The following is a 12,026-nucleotide window of genomic DNA, read 5'->3' on the forward strand; positions in this document are numbered from 1 at the left end:
ACTTTCGAGGTGTATCGACTTTTTTTCTTTCTTTCGGAATGTACCATACAATAGATGTGTATTCAATTATCATTATCCCTCTTTCTTATTTCTTCTACTTGATCGGTTCCCGTATGTAAATTTATTTTTTCTAAATTAAAGCGCACCAACTAACTCTCCTAAAACCGTAAAAGATATTATAAAATTCAACTTAGATTAATTAAACATAATTAAAATTACAAAAGTAATTATAGTTTTGAAATTAATAACTAATTATAAAATTTAAAGGTATCTTAAACCACCTTCTATCAAGTGCTTCTTATTAAGAAAGAATACTTACCCTATAAAAGAAGGTAACTGTAATATTAGAGATTAATGAAGTTGCTAAAGCTAAATATGCAAAGTTTATCACTGAAGAATCTCAACTAATTATGCCAATTAAGGAGAGATTGTATCCGGTACTTCGAAATGAAATAAACCAGAATTAACCCAAATAACCGTCTACCCAACTGATTAAACTAAAAATAGCTGATAGAGGTATAATATATGTATAATTTATATATTATATATGTATAATCATGTTTAATCAATGAATAAACTATGTATATGGTTAAAAAAAAAGAGAGGAGAAAATGAATATGACCGTCTATTTGTGTAAAGATCCCTTTTGTTAAAGCTGCACAATTTTGTTGATTTATAATTTTCAAATTCTCAATTTTGATTTTAATATAAATTTCTAAACTCATGTGGCAAGTATAACAATTCATTCCAATTGCGTTACAGGAGTCTAAGGTTTGTTTCTTTTGTATCCAATATCTCTCTCGTATTTTACCTATATGATTAGTCTAGACTATTATGTATAACAAAATAGAGATAGCTAGAGAGAGAGAATTTCATATATTTAAGCTTGCAACCATATAATTAGCAAGAACAATATTTTTGACTAGACCAAGCTAGTCATGAATTGAGTCTTTAATATGTCTTTCTATCCTATACTAATACATAATTTAAAAAAAAAAAAAAAAAAAAAAACTTCCCTATTGGAAATTAATATTATACTTCTTAGCTTTATTAGGATAAAATACTCCATAATGTTTCTCAGTCTCATCTCCTTCCTTCAAATTTTCATCAAACATAGCGAACAAATAAGTTTCTATAACTTTTCCTGGCTTGTGTGGAGTTCCTCCGCCTGATTTCACATGATTATTCAAATTTATATAATAAGTTGCAGCATTTTCCATACTTGCTCCAAATCCACCATCGGACGGCCATCCACTTTCAGCAACAACAATTTCTATGTTATTTCCACCAGCTTTCTCAAGTGCATAATATTGTGCATCCAACATAGCATCAAACAAGTTATGATAACCCGACCCAGGATCCGCACCCGGTTGAGTAAATAGCGCATAAGGGAGCGCAACATGGGCCGGGTCACCACGGTACGCGAAGTACGGGTAAATGTTCGCTAACAACGGAGAGCCATTTTGTGCCAGGAACTGTACTATCGGAACGATGAAACCCTTTAGGTCATCGCGAAAAACCGCGTTCCAAGGAGGATAGGTATTCGTTAAAACACCCGAATACATGACCGTTGAGACCTTGATTTGGTTTTGTACCCCATACGCTGCTAATGCTCGTTGTACATTTTGCATAGCACGAAGAATAAAAGGTGCAAATTGAGCTGTTTGAGGAAATCCTGGAGAAACTTCATTTCCAACAGCTATATATTTGATTTTAACACTTGGAAAATAGTTAATAATATTGGTATGTACCCAATTTGTAGCTGCATTTGGATCTGTTAAGGCTTGAAGATTGTAATTGGGAATGTCAACAATTATTTCAATGTTATTACCTCTAAGAGCAGTGAGTGTTTCAGGAATTGGATCATAAACTCTCATATTTGTTATGCCATTATCTTTATAAAGATTTATGACATCTTGAGGAGATGGTAAATTGTTGCCATTTCTCCCATAGCATACTCCAATTGACTGCACTCCTGCATAATTAAAATAATAGATAAATAAAAAAAGTCAATATACATTCGAATATATATATTGTCGAGGGTTTACCGGAAATAACCTCCCTGCCTTTTTAAAGGCAGAGGTAAGATCTGTGTACACTCTACCGTCCCTAGACCCCACTTATGGGACTATACAGGGTTTGTTGTTGTATACATTCGATATACGTGTGTGTATATGTGTGTGTGTGTGACGACTTGGTTGATTAATGCATGGTATAACTAATTCCAATATAAAATTATACAACATTACGTTGGTCGCATAGGAATATAATTTCAGCGTTATTTAATGCAACATTTGATTGGTGCTATTAAACCACACTCAAGTTATGCGAAAAAATTATGTATTATTTTATGCGGGATAGAATGTGGAATAAGAAAATATATGTATAAAACTGACTTCCGAAAAATTAAATGGAATTATGCATGGAAGGAGCTATATAAAAAAGAATTAAATTAATTAACATATTACCTAATATTAGAAGATTTGGCAACAGTGCAACAAGCAGAAGTATAGCCATTGTAGAACTATTAAAAGAAATGTAAGAAAAGAGGAGAAATGAGATGTGTGAAATATTATAACCATATGATTGCTTCTTATATAGGGAAAAAAACTACTTAGCAATAAATGAAGACTTGATTTTTTGTAATTTGTGTTCATGAGTTTAGTGAGTGTAAGGAGTATTCACACTTATAAAGGCAAAGAGTTATTAATGCATTTGATTTTTGAAAAAAATTGAAATGCTTTGAAGTTTGATCTCATCTACATTAAAGCCTCAATTCATTATCTTGCAATTAAATAATATTAACAAAAAGTACACGTGAAATAGGGTATAATCTTGACTTTTTTTTGGTTTCCCACCCGGTATTCGGTATCTAAATTGGGGCCCGACTAAATCCGGATTCGCGTCGTGAAGTCCCACATTGGGGAGTAAAACGCTCATTAACAAAGATGACTCCATACCGAAGGTATAATCTGACGAGAAAATAGAAATGTGAAAAAGTTAAAGAAAATTGAGAAGAGTCAACTTCAAAAAAGGCATTATTTCAAAAAAATCAATTTGTTTATTTTACCTTAATAATTTTATATTTTCTCCATAGTTTCAATTCACTTACTAGTATTTATTCTAATCAATCTCAAACTTTAACAAGAAAAACGCATGGCTAGACTTTTTTTTAAAAACTAGCTTTAGAGTACGTGCTTTGTGCGTGTACCCATTTATGTATTCTTTTGAGCTTGTATATTAATCTTTTTAACTCTATCATAGTATAAGTGACTTTGCAAAATTTAATGATTTCTTTCACTGCAGTGCTATTCTCTTATAAATAAATTTATATATCCTGAGCTGTTAACTTAAAAATAATTTACTTGTATGATCTTAGAAAAATAATAGATTTAATTTTTTGTTAATTAGTTTATTCAAATACTTAATTATTTATTCTCAATATTAAAGAAAATTATTTATTTTTGTTGATTCAAATTCTTAATATTAGCCCATTCCAAATTTTAAGTATTTACGTAATTATAATTTTATCTAGTAAGAATTCTATTTTCAAAGGATAAGATATTAATGATTATTTCAATTTCGAATTTTCGTGCGCGGGACTGTTAATGTTATATAAATCATCTTTCTCTCCTTTTCTCTTTTATATTTTTAGATATTTTCTCTGTTATTTGTTCTAAGTGTTAATTGTAATTTTTAAATATTATACAAAAGAGCTGATGAAGGAAAAAAGATATTTTTTTTGGTAAAAGAGAGTTAAAATATAAATATGAAAATGTATTATGTTTCATATAATACGATCTTAATGCTCAAAATTAAACCATCTTAGTAAATGCACAACTAACAAATTTGTATTAAGAAAATACTTGACTTCAGAAAATAAATTTACTGATTTACTCACCGTAACATAGCTATCTAATTATTTGGAATTGACTCCTAAAACGAAGAGGAATCGACTCTTAGTTATTTTTTATTTTACAAATTTGCGAAATTATATAGTTTAAATAAGGAAGAATATAAATATGTTAAATTACTTGATTTTGAAGTCCTAAATATTAGAAAAATAATTAAATATCTATTCTTATATATTAAAAAAAATAAAGTAACTATTTTACCTAGTGTGAAATTAAATTTTAAAGGGTAAAAAAGACGAACGACATTTCGTTAAGGGCTTCGTGCTTTTAATATATATATATATATATATATATATATATATATATATATATATATATATATATATATATGCCACATTTGAATTAATTGGTAGATATCTATATCTATGATATAATTGAACTAAATGCAAACTTAGATTTTTTGTAATCTCAAAAGCTATCATTTACTAAATTCTTATCCATCATAAATTTAGTTCATAGCTATAGTTTAAACTGGTTAGTTCACTTGTGACTCCAATTTATAAAAGCAGACCAACTTACTGTTAAATATTTATTGCAAAATACAAATTTAAAATAGTAGACTGATACAAATTTAAATAGAGCAAAATGGTTAATGAGAATTCATATAACAAATTCCGACTTAACTTCCTTGAGGTGTAATTATCATTGTTGCTGCTATCCCAATATAGTTTGCTTCAAATTCTTGAAAATGTGCTTTTGCACTAAGAACCTTTCTTTTTTTTTTGGAAAAAAATATTTTTTATGGGTTTTTATCCGGTGCTTAGTCTTCGATATATTCACGTTAGAACCCTGATTAATTCATATTCATGTTACGTAAGTTCCATTAAAGGAAAAAGCGTTTATTACAAGATTTTTTTTTTAATTCTCAAGGCTAACCTATTCATGTTTCACAACCATAGATGAAGTGCAGCAATAGTCACTTTAAGTATGTTATTTAAAATATATTCATAATTTATAATATATTTAAAGATTAGGCAATTCATCCAAACTTCAGGACTTAGTATCCTGAATTTGGAAATTCAGGACTTAGTATACATGACTAAGTGTCCTGAATTCGTGAACTACTAATTTAAAATTCAGGACATAAGATTCGAACTTCTAGACATAATTTTCGAACTTTAGTACGCGATGTTCCGAAGTTTGAACTTTGAGGTTTAAACTATAGGACGCCGTGTCCTGAAGTTTAAGCGAACTAAGCTTTAAATACATTATAAACTACGAATATATTTTAAATAGCATGATTAAAAGTAAATATATTTTAAATAGCATACTTAAAAGTGGCTACGGTGGAAGACTTATTAAAGGCACTCGAGAAAAAAAAAAGAAAAAAACACTTTTAGTTAGACTGTTGCCTTTTTTTTTAGTTTTTGCAAAAATAAAAATAAAAAAAAATTAAAAAACTCTCTCTATTGATGGGACCCACCAAGGTATTATATTTCTGGCAGTTGTTTTCCCACGCAAGAAGATGATAAACTGTTAACTTCTTCAGACAAAGCAAAAAGAGAGGCAGAAACTGTACTCTTTTAACACTTCAAGAATACTACTTCAAATAGAAATTAAAAAGATGGCTAGTTTAGGCATGTATTGGAATACAGGATTCAAGAAAAGGGCAGTGAAAATGGCTAGTTCTGCAAAGGAGATTAATAATGAAAAGCAGAACAACAGAGTTGAGCTACCAGAGAAAGTGAAAAAATCAAGAGTACTAATATTAGGTGGAACTGGAAGAGTTGGTGGTTCTACTGCTATTGCTCTCTCTAAATTCTGTCCAGACCTTCACATTATCATTGCTGGTAGAAATAGGTAATACCCCTTTTTGAATTTCAAGTTGTTGGTCTTCTATATAGTTTAGTTTTTATGAGAAATTGTTGGAAACTAAAAACTCATTCATGGGATTTTGTACTTTAAGAAATAGTACTTGCAATTTGAGTGCTACTTTGTGCTTTCTGAACATTTCACACAGTTTAGTTACTTTGAAGGGGAGCCTTGCAGCAACGTAAAGTTGTCTGTGTGACCTATGAGTCACGGTCTCGAGCCGTGGAATCAACCACTGATGCTTGCATTAGGTTAGGCTGCCTACATGACACCCTTGGAGTGCGGCCCTTCCCCGGACCCTGCGTAAACGCGGGATACTTCGTGCAGCGCTGCCCTAGTTACTTTAATATAATAAGATAGCCCGCAAGGGTTGGCTGAATTGGTTGGGTGGGTGGTTTTCCACACGAGAGACTTGGGACCGATTCCCCTCACCGTCAACCTCCTTAGTCGGAGCTCGTCGCACGGACTTACCTAGTGCGGTTTATATCTCCTATGTGATTTGCGGGTTATGACACAGTGAGCAGGTTACCCAGTGCGTACCCGAAGGGTAGCCGTTGTGGGTTTCCCCGGGAGTTTTCCAATATATATATATAAAATAAGACATAGTTTTGTGACTTTACTTTTACGGTGGGTAAAGTTAAGTTACTTGAATGTGACTAAAAATTGTTTTGTGGCGTTACATGTTATAGTAGGTAAAGTTTCCTTAATGTGACAAAATAATTTTGTGAATCTATTGTTAATGTTGGTAAAGTGCAGTAACTTTAATGTAACAAAAAAATAGTTATGTGATTTCACTATTGTAGAGGAGGCTTAAGAAATATTGGGGAGAGGTGATTAAGCGGCACATGACGTATCTTCAGCTTACTGAGGACATGAACATTGATAGTAGGTTGTGGAGGTCGAGGATTAGGATAGAAGATTAGTAGGTAATATAGCGCCCGGCCCTTCCATACCGATAGCTTTAGTATTACTCTTGTTCGGGCTAAGGATCACTATTATTACCTGTTGTTGCTTCTGTTCCAGTTTGTTACTATCTTGTTGTTGCCTTTGTTTCTTTTTTATAACGTTTTCCTCATTTGTTATTCATTTCTTTACTACTGTGTCTGCGCTTACCTGAGCCGAGGGTCTATCGAAAATAACCTCTCTACCTGCGCAAGGTAGGGCTGAGGTCTGCGTACACTCTACCCTCCCTAGACCCCACTTGTAGGAATTCACTTGGTATGTTGTTGTTGTTGATTTTACTGATGTAGTGCCTAAAGTTCAGTTACCATATATATATATATGAAATGCAATTTCACAATCCCATGCAGCATATCGCTAATATTGGCTATGTCTTTCATCCAAATCTCACAGTTAAATCTATCTCTTAGTTCATGTCATTCTCTACATGAATTTCCTTTGTTTCTTTCTAAAAATTGTTTGTTGTAATTTTGGACTTCTTGATGAATGTGGTTTTGGAGTTGGTGAATAAAGAAAAAATGTTGTGCATTATTATTTATGACAGGGAGAAAGGGAATGCTATGGTGTCAAAACTAGGAAAAAACTCAGAATTTGCTGAAGTAAATATAGACGACAGAGAAGCATTAGAAGCCAATTTGACAGGTTATCCTTCCTTTTTTCATAGTTTGAATTTGAGAAGTACTTTACGAAATGCAGCTGTCTATTGCAAGTTAATATCTTGATAAGTATTTATCATCATTACCAGCATCCATGTTCCGGGGACTCTCCAAAACAGCTGCCGCGCCTGTGTTGGGTCCTCCAAAAAATGCACTACTTTTGGAGGATCCGGCTCGCACCCATCGACATTTTCGGAGAGTCCGAGCAACATAGACTAGCATCCTATGCAGTGCTATATGGTGTTATGTTTTATATCAATTTATCTTAACAGGAAAAAGTTATGTTAAGTCAATGATTCTTCCTCTCTGTCATTTATGGCCATCCTGCTGTCACTTTAGCACCTCACTTTCAGTAAACTGATATTCTTTGCATTAAACTGCTTCCTTGGTCGATTATTTAAGGAATCTGTGTTGTATGACTATAGATAAACTAGCATAATCATGCTCTTCAAAGAAAATTATATTACCATATGTTCAGTTTGTAAATTTTTGTGCACGACGTCATTTCCTCTTTGACAAACATGTTAAAGAGTATGATTGTTACATATGACTACGGCACTTGCTCTTGGATACTTGTAAGGTAAACTTAGACAAGTCGATATACTACGACCTCCACTGGTCAGCATAGACATGGTATAAGCACAAATGTCTCATGCATAAGTGATTTTATATGTTGGCATAGTTGATGGAAGAAATATGGGGCTTATGCCAGAAAAAGAAAAGGGAAATAACTGCAGGGAATGTTGGAAAGATCTTGTTTTTTCCTTCTTCTTTTACATGTTGTTAATGATGCATTCCACTTCTCTTCCTATTTAGATAAAATCACACTATGTTCTTCATACTCCAAATATTGGCTGAAACATGGGAAATATAATTCATCTTCAATCCGCCGATTTGCAGATGTGGACATTGTGGTTCATACTGCCGGGCCATTCCAACAGTCAGAAAACTGTAAAGTACTAGAAGCTGCCATTGGGACCAAGGTGAGAGAAAGGTAATCAGCATAACTTCCAAGTTTTTAACTTTCTTATAAGAAATGATTACAGAATTATGAAATTCTTCCTCTTATTAAAGAGACGATTGAAACTTTTAATTAAGTCGTGTCAATTCAACAGACAGCCTATCTTGATGTTTGTGATGACACAAGCTATGCAACACGGGCAAAGTCCTATATGAATAAAGCTCTGGAAGCCAATATTCCAGCCATAACTACCGGTGGAATCTACCCAGGAGTGAGCAACGGTATTATATGACTGATGTTATATTGTTGTGCATTTGAACAACGGAGAAAGAACAATATTCAATAATCTCCTATTTATATGGAACAGCTTAGAATGGACATTCCTTTTAGTTCGGCAAATTATTTTATGGAAATATTTATTATGGTTCACAACTATTGATGGAATATAATGGATGGCAAGTATGGCTGAATCAAGTCGATCGCTTAACATATAGTTCTAGCTCAAAATAAATTAAGGTTGATTCTAACTCAAATAATGTTGAGCTCGAATCAAGTTCGAATATATTAATGAGGTTCAAATATTTGTAGTCTAGAATATGAAGAAGTTATTCGGCTTCAAAAACTCCAGAACTTTGCTCGATTTTCTGATGCATATGTTTTGATATATATATACATATTTAAGTAGCATCTACACATATCTAGATTGTGTGGACTATTTTTGTGGTTTGAGAATACAATTAAGAACTTGAAACATCATATATGTGGAATTTAACTTTTTAAGAGAATTGGAGCCAAGCTCAGTCATTTCAACTTTGGTCACTCTAGAGCTTGAGCAGAAATATAGAGTTCGAATAGCTCGAGCACGGGTTTTAACACCTGGTAAGCAAAGTTGAGTTGAGCCAATTTCCGCTTGGTTTGATCCATTGCAGCCTTAATGGACAGTAATTTCCTAGATTGGTTATCTAGCCTTTAAAACTTTGTTTATTACCTGTGAGTTTGCTTTATTATTTCATGGACTTGATCAAGAAGTGCTTCTCTCTAGTTACGATTATTTTGTTAATCTGATTACTTTCCTTTTGACAAGCTGACACTGCTGTATCTTCAATTAGTCTGCTGCAGTTACATCTACAATCCCCTTTGTAGGGTTGTATCGGGAAGTTAGTATGTTAATAAGTTAGAATTTACTACTCTATCAAATGAACTCAAACATTTGTCTTTCCTAATACTATGACAGTGATGGCAGCGGAGCTTGTTCGCACTGCAAAACTTGAAAGCAATGGTGAATTAGAGAGGCTTAGGTAACCTTTCCTGGTATATTATAGGGCTTGTTTATTTATTTTACCACATTGTCAAGTTTAGTCAGAGATTTGAATGAACATTGAATCATTCAGGGAATAACTTGTCATCCTAATAATTTTTCCAAAGAGAGCTTTTGTTAGATGATACATCTTAAGTTCTTGTCAACCCTGGTATATCAAAAGATTTCCATCTCTGCAGCAAAGTTCTATTTAATACTCGCTTCATGCAACATGCATGCAACAACAACAACAACAAACCCAATGTAATCCCACAAGTGTGATCTGGGGAGCATAGTGTGCACGCAAAATTATACATATGCAAAATAATTAATCAGCAGATCTTCCATTTTACTGGCACACATCTTCATTTATTGACTGCTTCCTTCTTTGGTTACAGAACTAAATGGACCTTGGACCTAATTCAACCTCATATGCTAGCTAACTGGAAAATATTATCAAAGACCATATAAGGAGATTACAACCCGTACACTTAACTGATGTGGAATTTTACCCTCCCGGATGCTCGAGGCTGGACATTTAGAATGTGGACTAACAACACATGGGCCCCGACTTTAACACCACGTTAAGATAATGGACTTTGGACGTAACTCAACCCTATATGCTTAACTCAAGTGTGAGGATTACGTAAGATCATATAATGAGACTGAAGTCTATACACTTAATGGTGTGGAATTCTAATAGGACAATAAAAACGAAATATCCAAGGTGTGACTACTCACTACGGAAACAGTACTTGCTGAGACAGCTTTTCAATATTAGCAAGAACGGAAAATATAATTTGTTTGCGTCTGATACTATGGTTTAAGCAATGACACTTAACTTTCTTGAAAGATGATCAAGTAGCCTGGAATTTAATTTGCTTTATAATGTCAACAGATTTGTCTTATCTTCTTTTTCTGATACATCTTTTACATATCTAACATGTTTATATATTTATTTCAGATTCTATTACTACACTGCAGGCACCGGTGGTGCCGGACCTACTATTCTAGCTACTAGCTTTTTGCTTCTTGGCGAGGATGTAGTTGCATATAATAAAGGTCAGCTTTGCTGATGTAGGAACGGATTTTCCCCCCGTCCTCCACCTTGAACCACTTGTATTTACTTATGATTTCACCAATAAATTGTAAATCTTGGCCAGGAGAGGAAATCAAATTGAAGCCTTATAGCGGAATGCTTACCATTGACTTCGGAATTGGGATCGGCAAAAAGGATGTTTTCCTCCTGTAAGTACTTGCAACAGAAAATTTGATATGAAGGATCTAGCTTTCAGCCTGTTTTGCTTGTATGAATATAGACTAATTTATCATATCACCCTTTTTAGGGTGGTTTTATAAATCAGTTTTTTTGTCTTTCCTTACTATCGGCTTCTTCAATACGTGTGAGCCTTTCATCACTTGAGTTCTACTTTTTTGAGTTTATCATAATTTTCAGAAATCTGCCAGAGGTGAAAAGTGTGCATGAGGTCCTTGGAGTACCAACTGTTAGTGCTCGGTTTGGAACAGATCCATTCTTCTGGAACTGGGGAATGATTGCCATGAGAAATTTACTTCCTCCTGTAGGTCTCTCAACTTGATACTTCGCAATCTCCGTTTTTGGATGCTTAAATTCCATTGGGCGCAGAATTGTCTTTATATATTCTAAAATGAAACTCCACCTGTGCGACTCACAAAATATAGCTGGTCTGAAATCTGATAAGAGATTGTGGTCTATTAACTGCTAGCGTAAAAGGTCAACTGTGATGAATTCTCCGAATAGTGGACCTGTAAGAGCTAGCAGAATCGACACCATTCATATAGTTCTTAATTGATTTCTTTTTTTCCTTTTTGTGCGTATGTGAGTGTGAGCAAGTGTGTATATTGAAAGAGAAAGCAGAGAATCTTCGAAGCTCTGATTCTTTTTGTTTGTAAATAAAACATTCATTTCATTTTGTCTGCTTTGATCTTGATGTATCCAATAATAAGCCTTGAAATGCTGTTGACTCTTTACTATGTTTTCGATCTTGATGTGTCCAATAATAAGCCTGGAAATATTGCTGCAGAATTTTCTTTCAACAGTATATCACACACTCAATAGGTGTTTTAATCACATAGTACAAAATTCTGCAGGAATTCCTGAGGGATAGAAGCAAAGTGCAGCAGTTGGTTCAACTATTTGATCCAGTTGTTCGAGCCGTTGATGGCACAACTGGAGAGGCAGTCTCAATGCGAGTAAGTCCTTAGATGACCACCAACTGTTGTTAGTTTATGTACTTAAGTTGTCTGCACTCACAGTGTATAATATTTACACCATCAGGTTAGATTACTTGTTATAACAGGTAAGTATTTATAACAAACATGATCAATCCCCCCCCCCCACCCACACACACACAACACAAAAACGTAAAAAGTATAACTAAATCGAC

At 33.5% G+C, this 12,026-nt stretch overlaps 2 protein-coding genes across 2 annotated transcripts in view; one reads left to right on the forward strand and one right to left on the reverse strand.

Moving 5' to 3' along the window:
• Positions 1–1,016: 1,016 nt before the first annotated feature.
• Positions 1,017–2,547, reverse strand: LOC109210775 (glucan endo-1,3-beta-glucosidase, acidic-like). The gene is made up of 2 exons (XM_019374242.1): positions 2,469–2,547; positions 1,017–1,975 (listed from the first exon to the last, which is right to left on the reverse strand). The coding sequence occupies exons 1-2, from the start codon at positions 2,515–2,517 to the stop codon at positions 1,017–1,019; spliced, it is 1,008 nt and encodes a 335-aa protein (XP_019229787.1). The 5' UTR covers positions 2,518–2,547.
• Positions 2,548–5,372: 2,825 nt separating this feature from the next.
• The window catches only part of LOC109210781, a 9,939-nt gene continuing 3,285 nt past the window's right edge, over positions 5,373–12,026 (forward strand). The window contains exons 1-9 of the mRNA XM_019374246.1: positions 5,373–5,714; positions 7,231–7,328; positions 8,243–8,325; positions 8,458–8,584; positions 9,538–9,601; positions 10,565–10,662; positions 10,764–10,848; positions 11,057–11,180; positions 11,731–11,832. Coding sequence (XP_019229791.1) covers positions 5,479–5,714; positions 7,231–7,328; positions 8,243–8,325; positions 8,458–8,584; positions 9,538–9,601; positions 10,565–10,662; positions 10,764–10,848; positions 11,057–11,180; positions 11,731–11,832 — 1,017 coding nt within the window. The 5' untranslated portion in view covers positions 5,373–5,478. The remainder of the gene's footprint in view (positions 5,715–7,230; positions 7,329–8,242; positions 8,326–8,457; positions 8,585–9,537; positions 9,602–10,564; positions 10,663–10,763; positions 10,849–11,056; positions 11,181–11,730; positions 11,833–12,026) is intronic.

The sequence above is a fragment of the Nicotiana attenuata genome, unplaced genomic scaffold (assembly GCF_001879085.1).
Source record: "Nicotiana attenuata strain UT unplaced genomic scaffold, NIATTr2, whole genome shotgun sequence".
In the NCBI taxonomy this organism is placed as follows: Eukaryota; Viridiplantae; Streptophyta; class Magnoliopsida; order Solanales; family Solanaceae; genus Nicotiana; species Nicotiana attenuata.

What these genes read in the sequence shown, in the direction of transcription:
- LOC109210775 (XM_019374242.1), bottom strand. Translation starts at nt 2,517, where the DNA reads ATGGCTATACTTCTGCTTGTTGCACTGTTGCCAAATCTTCTAATATTA. An exon ending in GCCAAATCTTCTAATATTAG is followed by an intron (nt 1,976 to 2,468) that starts GTAATATGTTAA and finishes TTAATTATGCAG; the next exon opens with GAGTGCAGTCAATTGGAGTA.